This window comes from Eschrichtius robustus, chromosome 12 (genome assembly GCF_028021215.1).
Source record: "Eschrichtius robustus isolate mEscRob2 chromosome 12, mEscRob2.pri, whole genome shotgun sequence".
NCBI classification, from domain to species: domain Eukaryota; kingdom Metazoa; phylum Chordata; class Mammalia; order Artiodactyla; family Eschrichtiidae; genus Eschrichtius; species Eschrichtius robustus.
Window position 1 is genome coordinate 84,711,003 of NC_090835.1, and position 17,010 is coordinate 84,728,012.

The 17,010-nt window shown below is 50.1% G+C and overlaps 2 protein-coding genes across 2 annotated transcripts; both read right to left on the reverse strand.

Moving 5' to 3' along the window:
* Positions 1–3,919: 3,919 nt before the first annotated feature.
* LOC137774166 (heat shock 70 kDa protein 1B) lies at positions 3,920–6,491 on the reverse strand. Its single transcript, XM_068559299.1, has one exon. The coding sequence runs from the start codon at positions 6,202–6,204 to the stop codon at positions 4,279–4,281; it is 1,926 nt and encodes a 641-aa protein (XP_068415400.1). The 5' UTR covers positions 6,205–6,491; the 3' UTR covers positions 3,920–4,278.
* Positions 6,492–14,361: 7,870 nt separating this feature from the next.
* On the reverse strand, positions 14,362–16,846 carry LOC137774238 (heat shock 70 kDa protein 1B). Its single transcript, XM_068559470.1, has one exon. The coding sequence runs from the start codon at positions 16,573–16,575 to the stop codon at positions 14,650–14,652; it is 1,926 nt and encodes a 641-aa protein (XP_068415571.1). The 5' UTR covers positions 16,576–16,846; the 3' UTR covers positions 14,362–14,649.
* Between the last annotated feature and the right edge of the window lie 164 nt (positions 16,847–17,010).

Here is a 17,010-nt window from a genome sequence, read left to right on the forward strand (position 1 = left end):
GCTTACGGTCTACAGCCTGCGTGTCACAGCTACTGAAGCCCGCGCATCTAGAGCCCGTGCTCCGCAACAAAAAGGAGCCACCACAATGAGAAGCCCACGCACCACAGCGAAGAGTAGACCCCGATTGCTGCAGCTAGAGAAGGCCCTCCCGCAGCAGAGAAGACCCAATGCAGCCAAAAATAAAACAATAAATAAATTAAAATAGAAAATTAAAGAACCCCATACTGTCCTCCATAGTGGCTGTATCTATTTACATTCCCACCAACAGTGCAAGAGTGTCCCCTTTTCTCCACACTCTCTCCAGCATTTGTTGTTTGTAGATTTTCTGATGATTCCCACCCTAACTGGTGTGAGGTGATACCTCATTGTAGCTTTTTTTTTTTTTAAACATCTTTATTGGAGTATAATTGCTTTACAATGGTGTGTTAGTTTCTGCTATATAACAAAGTGAATCAGACATACATATACATATATCCCCATATCTCCTCCCTCTTGCTTCTCCCTCCCACCCTCCCTATCCCACCCCTCTAGGTGGACACAAAGCACAGAGCTGATCTCCCTGTGCTATGTGGCTGCTTCCTACTAGCTAGCTATTTTACATTTGGTAGTGTATATGTGTCCACTATGGAGAACAGTGTGGAGGTTCCTTAAAAAACTAAAAATAGCCTTACCATATGATCCAGCAATCCCACTATTGGGCACATACCCAGAGAAAACCATAATTCAAAAAGACACATGCACCCCAATGTTTATTGCAGTATTATTTACAATAGCCAGGTCATGGAAGCAACCTAAATGCCCATCGACAGACGAATGGATAAGGAAGATGTGGTACAGATACACAATGGAATATTACTCAGCCATAAAAAGGAACGAAATTGGGTCATTTGTAGAGATGTGGATGGATCTAGAGACTGTCATACAGAGTGAAGTAACTCAGAAAGAGAAAAACAAATATCGTATATTAACGCATATATGTGGAACCTAGAAAAATGGTACAGATGAACCGGTTTGCAGGGCAGAAATAGAGACACAGATGTAGAGAACAAATGTATGGACACCAAGGGGGAAAAGTGGCGGGGTGGGGGATGGTGGTGGGATGAACTGGGAGGTTGGGATTGACATGTATACACTAATATGTATAAAATAGATAACTAATAAGAACCTGCTGTATAAAAAATAAATTAAATTTTTAAAAAAATTAAAACCAGACATCTCAAGTTAATGAATTTAACTAAACATGCCGCAACAAAGATCCCATGTGCCGCAACTAAGACCCGGCGCAGCCCAAAATAAATATTATTTTAAAAATCTCTTCCAAGAATCCTATAGTATTCATCTGTTTATTTGACACATTTCTCAGCTCCCAGTGGTTGAGTTCCGCCTGTGGTTGATGTTGCAAAGTGATTTTAAGTTCCAGGAAGTGTATATGTACAGGTAGGTGATGACGTCTCATATTCTAAAGTGGCTGTTTTTATTGGCCGCGGCGCGCCGCTTGCAGGATCTTAGGACTGAACCCAGGCCCGCAGTGAAAGCGCCGAGTCCTAACCACTGGACAAGAAAATTTCCTGATGTTGCTTTTTAATGAACCATTTCCCTAATGAGGACTCATGAAAGTAGTTGGCCCAGCTTCAGGAATTCTCTTCTTTGGCCCGTTAAGCCGTTGCTGGCGATTTCCCTAACCTTTATCATCGCTGCTGCTGCCAGTGAATCAACACTTTAAGGCTGTGGAAGGCTTCCAGCACTGGTTCACAGCAGAAAGCCCCTTGCCACCAGCTGCTGCTCCTGGAAGCACTGACACCTTCCTGTCCTGCCTCTCTTGGGTCCCCATACCTCTAAAAACATAATCAGGAGTAGCCTCTGGTGCAGTGGCTTTTTCTCAACTTTGGCTGAAACACTGAGACAATTTTAATTCTATACAATTTCTTGGCCTACTTCCAGAGACTCTGATTCTTCCGGGACCGGTATCAGTATTTCTTTTTTCTTTTTTCTTTTTTTTTTTAAATAAATTTATTTATTTATTTATTTATGGCTGTGTTGGGTCTTCGTTGCTGCATGCGGGCTTTCTCTAGTTGTGGTGAGTGGGGGCTACTCTCTGTTGCGGTGCGCGGGCTTCTCATTGCGGTGTGTTGTCTTGTTGTGGAGCACGGGCTCTAGGCACGCAGGCTTCAGGAGTTGTGGCTCCCAGGCTCGAGAGTGCAGGCTCAGTAGTTGTGGCGCACGGGCTTAGTTGCTCTGCAACATGTGGTATCTTCCCGGACAAGGACTCGAACCCGTGTCCCCTGCATTGGCAGGCGGATTCTTAACCACTGTGCCACCAGGGAATCCCGGTATCAGTATTTCTTTAGCTTCCCAAATGGTCTCAGTATACCACTGGGTTGGAGAACCATGGCTCCAGTGTTTTGAAGTTACAAGGTTTATTCCCTCTATTGCTTGGCTGGCTAAATTTTTTAAAAGTTAAGCAAGCCCCCAATTTCTGCTTCTGCAGCAGTTAAACTGCACATACTATATGCTATGGTCAGAGCCTATAATATTACAGTGCACCTATCTTGTAAGTAAGACCGGCCTTTGAGAATTGGCCCAGGAACCAAAACTATACTATTTCCTTTACAAGCTTTTCCTTTACAAGGCTTCCCATTCTTTGTCATTCCTAAGCTGTTTCAATTTCCCAGAGAGGAAGGATTTATTGAACGATAAAACACAGGGAACTTTAATTTGATTCTGGAGTAGATATTCCCAGGCTCAGTTTTTGGAAGGAGCAAGGTTGGGATTTATCAGGCTAGAGGAAGTGTTAAGGACGTTTAACTGCTCCAGTGAGAAGCAGCCCCTAGGGAAGGGCTTGTGTGGGAGGAACGCCCATCTCCCCATCTTCCCAGATCTATGCTGCACAGCTTTTATTTCCTCTTCGTTCATAATTAAATGTGCTATTAAGTTGCTTCTGTTTTGAGACTGTCCATGAAAAGAACAAAAAGGCTACTGATTGTTAAAACTGGGGTAAAACCACCACTTACAGCCAGACAGGAGCCACCCACGCTAGCCCCAGTGTTCAGGCAGTGTGAAAAATCCCTGGCCCCCAAATCATCACTTGTTCCTGCCTAGTTTTGCTCTGGATATAGCTTAAGTGACCACCTCCACATGCTACCTATGAAAAAAAAAAACTTTACAATACCTAAGTTAGAGGGTGGTGTGATGAGAACTACTGAGGATTACAGGAGGGACTCAGAGAACCAGGTGCAGTGCCTGGCCCATTCCTCTTTATTGCCATGCCCCCACTCTCAGTATCTCACTCCCCCAGACCCTCAGTTGAATAACTGCAGCTCCAGTGACCTTCATTGAACATGTTGCTTGCCTATAGCACATTTCTGCTCAAGTGATCTAGATCTTTGGAACTGAGGCCACTCAGACAAATGCTTTATTTTGAAAGGAGCCAACCAAAACTAAGAGGCTAAGTAATTTGCACTAAGTCACTCAAGTGGGATTTATAAAACAGAGTATGAATCTGCATCTCATTTTTACTGTTTCGTCCACCCCTAAATTCATAACTTAAATAAAAGACTGGAAGACTCACAGGTCTAGTAAGAAATGAACAGCTCTGCACACAGTGAGTGCAAGACCCTAAGGAACCATGAACCCCTCTCAACACTGCCTTTGACACCACAACAATCTCTCCTCCCCAAAACCCTACTGCAGCTCCCATCCCTACTTTTACCTAAAACAAACCCCACCCCAATCAAAATGGGCACTTGGAATTTGTTTTCTGTCCTGGATGTGATTTACCACCTACAATAAAGTCCCAACAAAAACAGCCATACCCACGGCTCCTAATACGTATGATACTCTCTTCAGAAGTACAGCCCTTTCATGGTCTATGGATTTCAGAGAAGAGACTATTATCCCTCCCCAAATAAAAGCAGACATACATATTTAACATTTTATTCTTATTCCTTAAGCATACAAGTTTTTAATTCCATGAGTTTTGGTATGTTTACAAAGCAAAAAATAGGACAGAAGGTGGCAGTGTTAATCCATTTGAGAGAGGGAAAAACAAAAAAGGAAAGTGACCCTTACAGTACCAACGTACATGAAACGCAAATCATTCTGGTGAACGCATTGGTTATAACATACAGAAATAACAAAGACAAGCAAGCTAATTATTAAAGGTTAAAAGCTAACCTTAGAATGAACTGCTATAGTAGAGGACTAACATACAGGGAAATACCAAGGTCCTTGGGTCTCCTCTGTCTCAAAGAGGAATACAGAGAAACAATAGTAAGTCCCCTAATCCACCTCCTCAATGGTGGGGCCAGACCCAGAGCCCCCTTTAGGGGCCTGGGCCCCAAAGCCGCCAGCCCCGGGGCCACCCGCCCCCTGGTACAGTCCGCTGATGATGGGGTTACACACCTGCTCCAGCTCCTTCCTCTTGTGCTCAAACTCGTCCTTCTCGGCCAAGGTGTTGGCGTCCAGCCAGGAAATCACCTCCTGGCACTTGTCCAGCACCTTCTTCTTGTCGGCCTCGCTGATCTTGCCCTTCAGCCCCTCATCCTCCACGGCGCTCTTCATGTTGAAGGCGTACGACTCCAGGGCGTTCTTGGCAGACACCCTCTCGCGCTGGACCTCGTCCTCGGCTTTGTACTTCTCCGCCTCCTGCACCATGCGCTCGATATCCTCCTTGCTCAGCCGGCCCTTGTCGTTGGTGATGGTGATCTTGTTGGCCTTGCCCGTGCTCTTGTCCATGGCCGTGACGTTCAGGATGCCATTGGCGTCGATGTCGAAGGTCACCTCGATCTGGGGCACTCCCCTGGGGGCCGGTGGGATGCCGCTCAGCTCGAAGCGCCCCAGCAGGTTGTTGTCCCGCGTCATGGCCCTCTCGCCCTCGTACACCTGGATCAGCACGCCGGGCTGGTTGTCCGAATAGGTGGTGAAGATCTGCGTCTGCTTGGTGGGGATGGTGGAGTTGCGCTTGATCAGGGCAGTCATCACGCCCCCAGCCGTCTCCAGCCCCAGCGACAGGGGAGCCACGTCCAGCAGCAGCAGGTCCTGCACGTTCTCAGACTTGTCCCCCATCAGGATGGCTGCCTGCACCGCCGCCCCATAGGCCACCGCCTCGTCGGGGTTGATGCTCTTGTTGAGGTCGCGCCCGTTGAAGAAGTCCTGCAGCAGCTTCTGCACCTTGGGGATGCGGGTGGAGCCCCCCACCAGGACCAGGTCTTGGATCTGAGCCTTGTCCAGCTTGGCGTCGCGCAGAGCCTTCTCCACCGGCTCCAGGGTGCTCCGGAACAGGTCCGAGCACAGCTCTTCGAACCGCGCCCTGGTGATGGACGTGTAGAAGTCGATGCCCTCGAACAGGGAATCGATCTCCAGGCTGGCCTGGGTGCTGGACGACAGGGTCCTCTTGGCCCTCTCGCAGGCGGTGCGCAGTCGCCTCACGGCCCGCTTGTTCTGGCTGATGTCCTTCTTGTGCTTCCTCTTGAACTCCTCCACGAAGTGGTTCACCAGCCTGTTGTCGAAGTCCTCCCCACCCAGGTGGGTGTCCCCGGCCGTGGCCTTCACCTCGAAGATGCCGTCGTCGATCGTCAGGATGGACACGTCGAACGTGCCCCCGCCCAGGTCAAAGATGAGCACGTTGCGCTCCCCCTTGCCCGTCCGGTCCAGGCCGTAGGCGATGGCGGCAGCCGTGGGCTCGTTGATGATCCTCAGCACGTTCAGCCCCGCGATCACCCCCGCATCCTTGGTGGCCTGGCGCTGCGAGTCGTTGAAGTAGGCCGGCACGGTGATCACCGCGTTGCTCACCGGGTGGCCCAGGTACGCCTCGGCGATCTCCTTCATCTTGGTCAGCACCATCGACGAGATCTCCTCGGGGTAGAACGCCTTGGTCTCCCCCTTGTAGCTCACCTGCACCTTGGGCTTGTCACCGTCGTTGATCACCCGGAAAGGCCAGTGCTTCATGTCCGACTGCACCACAGGGTCGCCGAACTTGCGGCCGATCAGCCGCTTCGCGTCAAACACGGTGTTCTGTGGGTTCAGCGCCACCTGGTTCTTGGCCGCGTCGCCGATGAGCCGCTCGGTGTCCGTGAAGGCCACGTAGCTGGGGGTGGTGCGGTTGCCCTGATCGTTGGCGATGATCTCTACTTTGCCGTGCTGGAACACCCCCACGCAGGAGTAGGTGGTGCCCAGATCGATGCCAATGGCCGTGCTTTTCGCCATGCCGGTGTCCTGCCCTCTCGGCTCCGCAACGAACTTCAGACCTGAAAACGGCCAACGAGTTCAGCGACGAGGAGCTCGGTCCTTTCGGAATCCGAAAACTGAACGCGCCGGTGCCGCTCGGGGTGGTCCTCGCAGATAGTGTGTCTGCGGAAGCTGCGCTCACCAACCACACCAATCCTAGCAGCTCTCTCCAGGCTTGCCGTTTCTCTGAGGGCGGCTCTGTGTTTATGGTTTTTCATCAAGCTCCGCCTTTTCCCTCCTCAGCCAATCACAGAGCTCAGTTCGGCTGCCGGGTCGGGAATATTCCAGGGGTTTCGCCTCAGGTCCTGCCCCCTGGTTTTCTGGGACCAATCAGCCCCCTGGGTGCCGCCGCCCCCCCCCCCCAGAACTCTCCAGACTCTTCTGGGATTCGCTGGAGGAAACTGGAGTCCTAAGGGAAGGGGGGAGAGGCGCCGGGAAGAGTCGTTGTCGACTCCGGCCACCCAGTCTCCGTTTCCCTGGCGAGCCGCCTGCCAAGTAGTTGGATGTCGGCCGGAAGGATGAGCACTAGGCTTGTAATAAGTAGGGCGGTGAGAGGTTCGTGGGGCTCAAATAAGTTTGATTGTTTAAAGTAGGATTAGGGGGTACGCGATTCCGGGGAGACCCAAATTACAGAACGATCCGGAGTTTCTCTAAGAGGGTGGGGTATCTGTGGCCCAAAGAGACGCTGATTGGAGCCTGACGCTGATGGAAGCAGCCGCGTTTGGGCCGGTTCGCGGAGGGGCCGGGCTGCCTGAGAATTGCCTTGGCCATCCCGGCGTTTTTCCCATCTTATTTTTAAAATAGGAAGGACAAGGAAAGAGATAATGCAGTATAGTTTTGGCGTCATCTTTAGCCCTATATGGATGGAATATCTGGGGATGGGAAAATTTGAATTTTCAAAAGAAAAGTAATCAGGTAAACAGACGGTTCTTAAATTGCAGAAGGTTCCCAACGCCTTAGAAGGGACGTTTTCGGTCAGGGGCGTGGGGAGGGAAGGGCAGGGTTGGATCCACTGCGCCCCTGTCCCCGCCCAGAACCGCTCCCGTTTTCCTCGGGCTGGACTGGGGCTTGAGGAAGAAAAAAAATCTCTGTAGAAATTCAGCTATCATTAGGCCTTTGGGGCTCTCCCAGTTCCTCATCTTTCCCAGCCTGGGGTCCGGGCCACTCCCCTGTTTCCCTTCTGCCTTCTTCATTCCTGGTTCAGCCTCGGATGACTGGTGGTGCCAGGATTAACCTGAGTCCGGAATTCGGCCTTCTGCCTTGTCACTTGCAGCCTCTAGGCTGTCCACCGCTTTAAAATAAATGTGATGTGGTGGTGAGCCTGCGAGGGCGGGGCGGGAATGTTTACTCCTCTTTAACAGCATCATATGCTACAGCAGGTTGGCAGGTGGCTCACTTGAAAGCAAACTGGTCGGGATGGTGCTGTAAAGTGGGAGAGGTTGGCGGGACCCAGATTCTAGCTCCTTTAAAACTTAAGATTATTTGCTGTGCACGTAATTCTTCCATTTAGTTTTTTTTTAAATTAATTTATTTTTATTTTTATTTTAGTTTTGGCTGTGTTGGGCTTCGTTTCTGTACGAGGGCTTTCTCTAGTTGTGGCGAGCGGGGGCCACTCTTCATCGCGGTGCGTGGGCCTCTCACTTCCGCGGCCTCTCCTGTTGCGGAGCACAGGCTCCAGATGCGCAGGCTCAGTAGTTGTGGCTCACGGGCCCAGTTGCTCCTTGGCATGTGGGATCTTCCCAGACCAGGGCTCGAACCCGTGTTCCCTGCATTGGCAGGCAGACTCTCAACCACTGTGCCACCAGGGAAGCCCGTTCCATTTACTTTTTTAGCCTGGATTTCAACTTTCTGTGCGTTACCTTCCTTCCTGTTTTAGATACAATTATATTTGGTAATTTGTTTTGGCCTTTGTTTTTTCATCCTTTGTGTGAAATGCCAGACCCCTTGTTAGGCGCCTAAAATGAAAATGTGAGGGACATTAAAGCAACAGTGCGGGGTTCACAACCCACAGAAAAATAGACTTATTGCTGTACTCACATGTCTTGAGCATAGAAAACATAAGAGCAGAAGTGGGAGGAGGCAGGGGATTTTTTTCTATTTGTTTATTTATTTATTTATTTTGGCTGCGTTGGGTCTTCATCGCTGCACGCAAGCTTTTCTCTCGTTGCGGTGAGCAGGGGATACTCTTTGTTGTGCTGCGCGGGCTTCTCGTTGCGGTGGCTTCTCTCATTGTGGAGCACGGGCTCTAGAGCACAGGCTCAGTAGTTGTGGCGCACGGGCTCAGTTGCTCCTCAGCATGTGGGCATGAACCCATGTCCCCTGCATTGGCAGGCAGATTCCTCTTTTTTTTTTAAATATAAATTTATTTATTTATTTATTTATTTATTTTTGGCTGTGTTGGGTCTTCGTTGCTGAGCAGGGGCTTTGTCTAGTTGCGGGGAGCTACTCTTCGTTGTGGTACGCGGGCTTCTCATTGGGTGGCTTCTGTTGTTGGGAGCATGGGCTCTAGGCGCACGGGCTTCAGTAGTTATGGCACGTGGGCTCAGTAGTTGTGGCTCGCAGGCTCTAGAACACAGGCTCAGTAGTTGTGGCGTACGGGCTTTGTTGTTCTGCAGCACGTGGGATCTTCCCCGACCAGGGCTCGAACCCGTGTCCTCTGCATTGGCAGGTCGATTCTTAACCACTGCACCACCAGGGAAGCCCAGCAGGCAGTTTCTGATGAAGGGAAGAAATCTTGCTTTTGAACACTTTTGCTCAATTGGCATTCTTTACACACACACCTGTCCATCCATACACCTTTTCCTGGAATTCAAGGGTATTCATTTGTTTATTCTATAATTTGCTCAGGCTAATCTAAACTGATATTGCAAAAAGATTGCTTTAACAAACCTGTGTGTCTTTCTCTGTGCAAGTAGGTGATAACTTTTTTTACTTTCAGATGTGACTCCCTAAATGAATCACCTCCTTTATCTAGTCAAACTGGCCAAACTTCAGGAATTTTCCATTTCTTTATGCATTATCTGGTTGGGTATTCCCCAAACTTACATCTTAGCTGCCCAGTATAGGAACACTTCCAGAGATCCTTAACCTCACCCCCTCCTTCTGGACGCTTCCTCACCATCAGCTGCTACCAGCAGCACTTCTGGATTCACTCTTTCCTTCTCTCCAAATTTGCAATTGTATTCCTCTGTTGGCTTGAAGCAAAGGGTATCACTGTCTCCACTGCCAGGCAGGTAGAGGATGTGAGAGGGCCTCAAATCTTGTGGCTGCTGGCTTAGCAGAAAAAAAGCCACTCGAAAATGCTGTTTTTCTTGAATCGGGCAGTCAGCCGCACATCGTATTTGACCTACCTTTTGCATTAAGTTTCTCTCTGTGGACTGGCCTGTAAACCTAAACATCTATATTCCTTTTCCATTTCCTACAAGGGGAGAGTCGCCTGAATTTTGTCTTTCCTTTTGCACTGGACACTTCCCAATGCAGAAACTCAGTTACCGGTTTAATTGATGTCTAAGGAGATTATATGAACCCCAAGAGATTTTTCAGAACTTTAGTTTGATTAGCTTTGGAATTAGGTTTTTATCGGGTTTGGTGTTTGGAAGGATCAAGGCTCAGGTTCCCCAAGCCTGACGGGCTGTCAGGTAAAATTTAAGGGTGGGGGATGGGGGAGAGAGTGCCAAGAAACCTGACCGCCGGCGGCAGGAAGTATGGGGGAGGGGAACCCCTCAAGGCTGCGGGATCTTGTTTCTTCTCTCTCCTTTTTCCTACAGTTTTTCAAACAGTATCGTTTTCTCCTCAATTCTATTTGCTTTCAAAGATATTATAATTCTAGGTTTATCAGAAGAACGCAAAAGAGATAACTGATATGAAACCTAGAGCCTGGCATTTTTAACCATCAAATGGCAAAGGCTTCAAAGACCTGGGAACCCTGCTAATTTCCAGCAGCATGGAAAAAAACCTGGGTTTGCGTCTGGACTCTACTTCGTTGTTGAGGCTGTTTTTCTTCTTTCTTTCACAATGAAGTACTTGTAAGTTAACTAAATTACACGTCTCTGTATCTCTAAATTAGAATTAACAATATTTATTTCATAGGATAACTACAAGGATAATACTTATAAGGCCTTAGTTCAGTGTCTGTGACAGAGTAGTGCTCAAAACTTTGCTCCCTTCTCCCTTCTTTTGTTGGCGGTCCCACACTCTCTCAGGTCTGATATATCTCAATCATTCTTACTGAAGGTTGGGGGTTAATACCAGGACTATCGTATTACTTTCAGCTTACCATAGAAACTATTTTAAGATTTTTAGGCAGAGCCCTTCAGCCAAACCTTTCCATTTTCAAACATAAGCACAAAAGATCAGAGGTTTAGTGGCTTGGTCTGGTCACCTAGACAGATAATTACAGAACCGGTGACTGAACCTACATGTCCTCATACTTTCTATTTTGGACTCCTCCCAATGCTGGCACATAGACCTTACCCTTTCACTCTAAAAAGAAGAAAACAAATGGTCACAGAAGAAGATAGTTAAGAGTGAATGTCAGGGCTCTGCGCGCACCTTGGGCACCATGGGGGTATGTGACCAGCAGGTATTCCCCTCCAGGCTGTTGCTTCTGACTCACAACCATCTCCCCCATCGCCCCCCCACTACCCCACCCTTCCAGCTTCTCCCAGAACCGTCTCCTCTTCCCTTCATCCCAGACTGGTCGGTTGTTATGAGGGGAAAGGAGGGGGGGGCCCGTTACTAAGGCTAGGCTGGCACCCAGTTCAAAGAATCTCCTGGAAACTAAATGTAGAGCCGTGACTAAGCTTGATATCCTAGAGTGGGGTTGGGGGGTAGGGAGACTTGGGTGGGGCAGTTTGTTTGTTGAGGACTGTTCCTACGAGTCAGTCCCCGCCTTCGAGCCCAGAGAACTCCAGAAAGTTCCTCGCACAGCCTGAAACGGGGGCAAGGAGCCAGAAGCCGTAAGACCCCGATAAAATGGGGCGGGGCGGGGCCTGACGGTAGGGCTGGCCGCGGAGCTGCCTGTCCGGTGCCGGCGTTTTTCGGCTGTTTTTTCAAAATGGGATTAAAGAAGTAAATAAAGGAGAGACCTTTAGAGTTTCACTCAAACTCGCTAATTTATTGGATGAAAACACTGGAAAAGTTCGTAACTGATACAAGGAAGCCGGATGAACTGGGTGGCCAGACGGGAGAAGGCCCCACCGCCCTGGGCAGGGACAGGCCATAGATGGGAGCTTGCTGGCTTCTCTCTGCCGCTTCCCCACCCGACTCTAGTCCCTGGTTCTCGTGAGGACGTTTGGAGGGGTAAAATGGTCTAAGACTCTCGGGGGTGATTCTGGTCTTCCGAACTCCCCCCGCCTTCCCACCCTGTTTGCCCCGTTGTGCCCTCCCTCCTCCCCCGCTGTGCCCTCTGCTCCGATCCTCTGCTGGGCTGGACAGGGGCCCGCGGGGGTGGGGCGGGTTGACCTCGGCATCCCGAATTCGCGGCGCTACGTGACCCCTTAACGTCTCCAAATGAGCTGGAGCTAGGAGAGGGTGAGGGGGCTGGTGGGGTTGCTCTGTGTCACAGAACTGCACTGGATACTTTACGGGTGACCCTCGGGGACGGATTTAAGGTGATCAGTTGGAGTAAAGTATGATGACAGTCACCGTTTCTTATTCCTAGCGTGAGGATCTCCCCCTCAGAAATCGCCAATATTGGTTTTTCACCTGAAACAACCTCTTTTAACTGAAAGCCCATGCTTTTGCCCACTTCTCTCACATTTATAAACGTTTTTGTTGTTTTGGTATCTTTTCTTCATTTTTGATGACAGAACCCTGTTAAACACCAGGAATAACAGTATGTATATTACTAATCACACAATATCTTGGATTTAAAAGACATAAAATTAGTCGTATTACCATAGCCACCTGCCTTCTGAGGGCTGGCATAGGGAGACAGGTGAGATTGGAATTAGGGAAGGTATTAGATTTTAAAAATTCTTTCCTCATCTACAATTATCTCGATGCGCCTCCTCTCCCCCAAAGTTCCTGCTGCTACCCAAAACACCGCTTTTTCCAGGGATGGCATTGCATTCTCTTTGCTAGTTCTGCAATTCCCTCAGCTTCATCTGGAACTTAAAAAGTGATTATTTTCAAAGTACTCCGTGCAAGGGTATATGTTATCAAGGCAATAACATATTGACTTCTTAGTATCAATAAAACACCCTCAATAACCTTAACTGATTTAGCCATAGGAACTCATTTTCTCCAAGGTAATTTCTGGAGATTTCCCTAACCTCTCTTATCAAAGGTGTTTCTTAGGTCCTTCCCAATCTCCGCCCTTTTCCATCCACCCTCCCCATCCCTTGCTACCTCCCCCTAAAGTAGTGGTAGTGGCTGCTTGAAGAGTTACTGTGTTGTGTGCAGATGACAGTCACAAATGCTACTGCAGCTCTATGGGGTAGAGGAGGTCCTGTAGCAAATGCATACCCCCATGAAGGTTGACTTACATTGTGGCTAGACTCCACAGCGCTACAGTTCAACTACCCTGAGGATTAAACGTGTCTTTACAAACTGGCCTGTAAGTCTAAGCATTTCCATTTCCAAACTTACAGGGCAAGGTCTACCTATACATGTTATTCCCATAATATTGGATTTTCTTCAAAGGCAAGTATTTAGTGAAAGGTTTGGTGGGCCTTGAGGTATACAAACTCATAAAGTGCTTTTATAGAATGTTGACACAATTTTTTTTTTCTGCTTTTGGCGAAGTAAATTCACATAACAAAATGAACCATTTTAAAGTGTACAATTTAGTGGTACCTAGCCCATTCCCATGTTGTGCAATCACCACTGCTGCCTAGTTCCAAAATCTTTGTAAACCCCAGACACAACTGATTTTTAAAAGGGCTCACTCCCCAAGCCTTGAGGATTGTGCCAGGCCTTTTCCAACAAAGAGGCTGTGGAGGAGATTACTTCTAGGATGCTAGCAGCTAGGGTATGAAGCATCTCAAGGGGAAGCAAGTCTGTGGTAAGTCTTCCTGGTACAGAGCTGCAAGTTTTTTCTATCACTCTTCCAAATTAACAAATACTAAACCTCTGTCATCAACCCTATTGTTTATCTGACATAATTGTTTCGATCATACAGAGTAAAAGCAGAAAGAATACTGATTGTGAAACCCAGAGTAGAAACATAACCCAGAACCAGACATGCACACACAAAGCCCTGTGGACTTGGGGCAGCAGGGCAAAAACCAATAAACCCAGAGTTGGAATCCAGGTTCAACATCTTTGCTGAACTGATTTTTTTAACCTTGAAATAAATTTTAGTTAAGCCAGTAACTTTTAAGTCTCCCCATATGTTCACCTGTGGAAGTCAAACACCACCTATACTCAGTGCAGTGGAATGAGAATCCATAAACACCTAAAAGGCCCCTGTACAGTGCCCGGTAGGTAAGAGCACTGAAATACTGGGGTCCCCCTGCTGGGGCATGAAACTATGACACCTGCCTAAGGTGCTCACTGGGATACTTAAAATGTAGGTAACCACTGCTGGAAATGTGGCATTTTTATCTCAGCATTCTTTCAGAAATAAGAAATATAGATTGAGGCATGAGGCCAAACCCTTCCATTTTAAAATATGAGAACTAGGGATCACAGTGGAGAATGCATTCATGCATAACTAGTCAAGCCAGTGCTTGAACTCACATCTCCCCACTGCCAATTTAGCCTCTCTTTCATGCTGAATCCAGATTAAGTAACAGGGCTCTAACATATCACGTGTACTCACAGGAAGCAGGAGCCATGACCTTCCAATCCAACTGCCTCTCCTATTTGGCTGCTTCTCCAGAACACTCCCACGCACAAGCTCCTTTTGAGGCCACCCTTAAAGCCTCTACCCCCTCAGCCACCTTGAGGCCACCATGACCATACCTCTTATTTTTTCTGGACCCACCAAACCCAAAGCATTCAAATTCACAGTTTTGTATCTCCCAAGAATACTATTTGCCTAAAAGACGTGTGTCACGATACAATACATATCCTTACTTTCCAGATCCCTGACCTTATCTAAGAGGCAAATTGCCATTCAATTCTAGACTCTGTAAGAAAGAGAACCTATGCAGACCCTTCTGCCCTCAAAATAAAACAGACAGACATCACTCGAATTCTTTTGAGTTTATTTACTTTGAAGTAATCGGTTAAAAGGGGGGGGGGGAAGCCTTAGTTTGGCATGAGTATTACAAAGCGGAAAATTGACAAAAGATGGCAGTATACATTCATCTCTACACTCACACGCTGAAAAAGAGTTCATAACTTCACCAAGAGACACAGTTCAACTTTGCAAACAACTTGCATAGCTGATAGCTGATGAAAGGCAGATACATAAGGCAATGCAAAATCTTGGATCCCAACTGTCTCCATAAACATGAACGATCTGGGGAAAGATTCCTAATCCACCTCCTCAATGGTGGGGCCAGACCCAGAGCCCCCTTTAGGGGCCTGGGCCCCAAAGCCGCCAGCCCCGGGGCCACCCGCCCCCTGGTACAGTCCGCTGATGATGGGGTTACACACCTGCTCCAGCTCCTTCCTCTTGTGCTCAAACTCGTCCTTCTCGGCCAAGGTGTTGGCGTCCAGCCAGGAAATCACCTCCTGGCACTTGTCCAGCACCTTCTTCTTGTCGGCCTCGCTGATCTTGCCCTTCAGCCCCTCATCCTCCACGGCGCTCTTCATGTTGAAGGCGTACGACTCCAGGGCGTTCTTGGCAGACACCCTCTCGCGCTGGACCTCGTCCTCGGCTTTGTACTTCTCCGCCTCCTGCACCATGCGCTCGATATCCTCCTTGCTCAGCCGGCCCTTGTCGTTGGTGATGGTGATCTTGTTGGCCTTGCCCGTGCTCTTGTCCATGGCCGTGACGTTCAGGATGCCATTGGCGTCGATGTCGAAGGTCACCTCGATCTGGGGCACTCCCCTGGGGGCCGGTGGGATGCCGCTCAGCTCGAAGCGCCCCAGCAGGTTGTTGTCCCGCGTCATGGCCCTCTCGCCCTCGTACACCTGGATCAGCACGCCGGGCTGGTTGTCCGAATAGGTGGTGAAGATCTGCGTCTGCTTGGTGGGGATGGTGGAGTTGCGCTTGATCAGGGCAGTCATCACGCCCCCAGCCGTCTCCAGCCCCAGCGACAGGGGAGCCACGTCCAGCAGCAGCAGGTCCTGCACGTTCTCAGACTTGTCCCCCATCAGGATGGCTGCCTGCACCGCCGCCCCATAGGCCACCGCCTCGTCGGGGTTGATGCTCTTGTTGAGGTCGCGCCCGTTGAAGAAGTCCTGCAGCAGCTTCTGCACCTTGGGGATGCGGGTGGAGCCCCCCACCAGGACCAGGTCTTGGATCTGAGCCTTGTCCAGCTTGGCGTCGCGCAGAGCCTTCTCCACCGGCTCCAGGGTGCTCCGGAACAGGTCCGAGCACAGCTCTTCGAACCGCGCCCTGGTGATGGACGTGTAGAAGTCGATGCCCTCGAACAGGGAATCGATCTCCAGGCTGGCCTGGGTGCTGGACGACAGGGTCCTCTTGGCCCTCTCGCAGGCGGTGCGCAGTCGCCTCACGGCCCGCTTGTTCTGGCTGATGTCCTTCTTGTGCTTCCTCTTGAACTCCTCCACGAAGTGGTTCACCAGCCTGTTGTCGAAGTCCTCCCCACCCAGGTGGGTGTCCCCGGCCGTGGCCTTCACCTCGAAGATGCCGTCGTCGATCGTCAGGATGGACACGTCGAACGTGCCCCCGCCCAGGTCAAAGATGAGCACGTTGCGCTCCCCCTTGCCCGTCCGGTCCAGGCCGTAGGCGATGGCGGCAGCCGTGGGCTCGTTGATGATCCTCAGCACGTTCAGCCCCGCGATCACCCCCGCATCCTTGGTGGCCTGGCGCTGCGAGTCGTTGAAGTAGGCCGGCACGGTGATCACCGCGTTGCTCACCGGGTGGCCCAGGTACGCCTCGGCGATCTCCTTCATCTTGGTCAGCACCATCGACGAGATCTCCTCGGGGTAGAACGCCTTGGTCTCCCCCTTGTAGCTCACCTGCACCTTGGGCTTGTCACCGTCGTTGATCACCCGGAAAGGCCAGTGCTTCATGTCCGACTGCACCACAGGGTCGCCGAACTTGCGGCCGATCAGCCGCTTCGCGTCAAACACGGTGTTCTGTGGGTTCAGCGCCACCTGGTTCTTGGCCGCGTCGCCGATGAGCCGCTCGGTGTCCGTGAAGGCCACGTAGCTGGGGGTGGTGCGGTTGCCCTGATCGTTGGCGATGATCTCTACTTTGCCGTGCTGGAACACCCCCACGCAGGAGTAGGTGGTGCCCAGATCGATGCCAATGGCCGTGCTTTTCGCCATGCCGGTGTCCTGCCCTCTCGGCTCCGCAACGAACTTCAGACCTGAAAACGGCCAACGAGTTCAGCGACGAGGAGCTCGGTCCTTTCGGAATCCGAAAACTGAACGCGCCGGTGCCGCTCGGGGTGGTCCTCGCAGATAGTGTGTCTGCGGAAGCTGCGCTCACCAACCACACCAATCCTAGCAGCTCTCTCCAGGCTTGCCGTTTCTCTGAGGGCGGCTCTGTGTTTATGGTTTTTCATCAAGCTCCGCCTTTTCCCTCCTCAGCCAATCACAGAGCTCAGTTCGGCTGCCGGGTCGGGAATATTCCAGGGGTTTCGCCTCAGGTCCTGCCCACTGGTTTTCTGGGACCAATCAGCGCCCTGAGCGTTGCTGCTCCCAGAACTCTCCAGACTCTTCTGTGGCTTTCTGGCTGGCACTGGCTCGGGGAGTGGGCAG

Coding starts and splice junctions, on each gene's coding strand:
- LOC137774166 (XM_068559299.1), bottom strand. CDS start 6,204: ATGGCGAAAAGCACGGCCATTGGCATCGATCTGGGCACCACCTACTCC.
- LOC137774238 (XM_068559470.1), bottom strand. CDS start 16,575: ATGGCGAAAAGCACGGCCATTGGCATCGATCTGGGCACCACCTACTCC.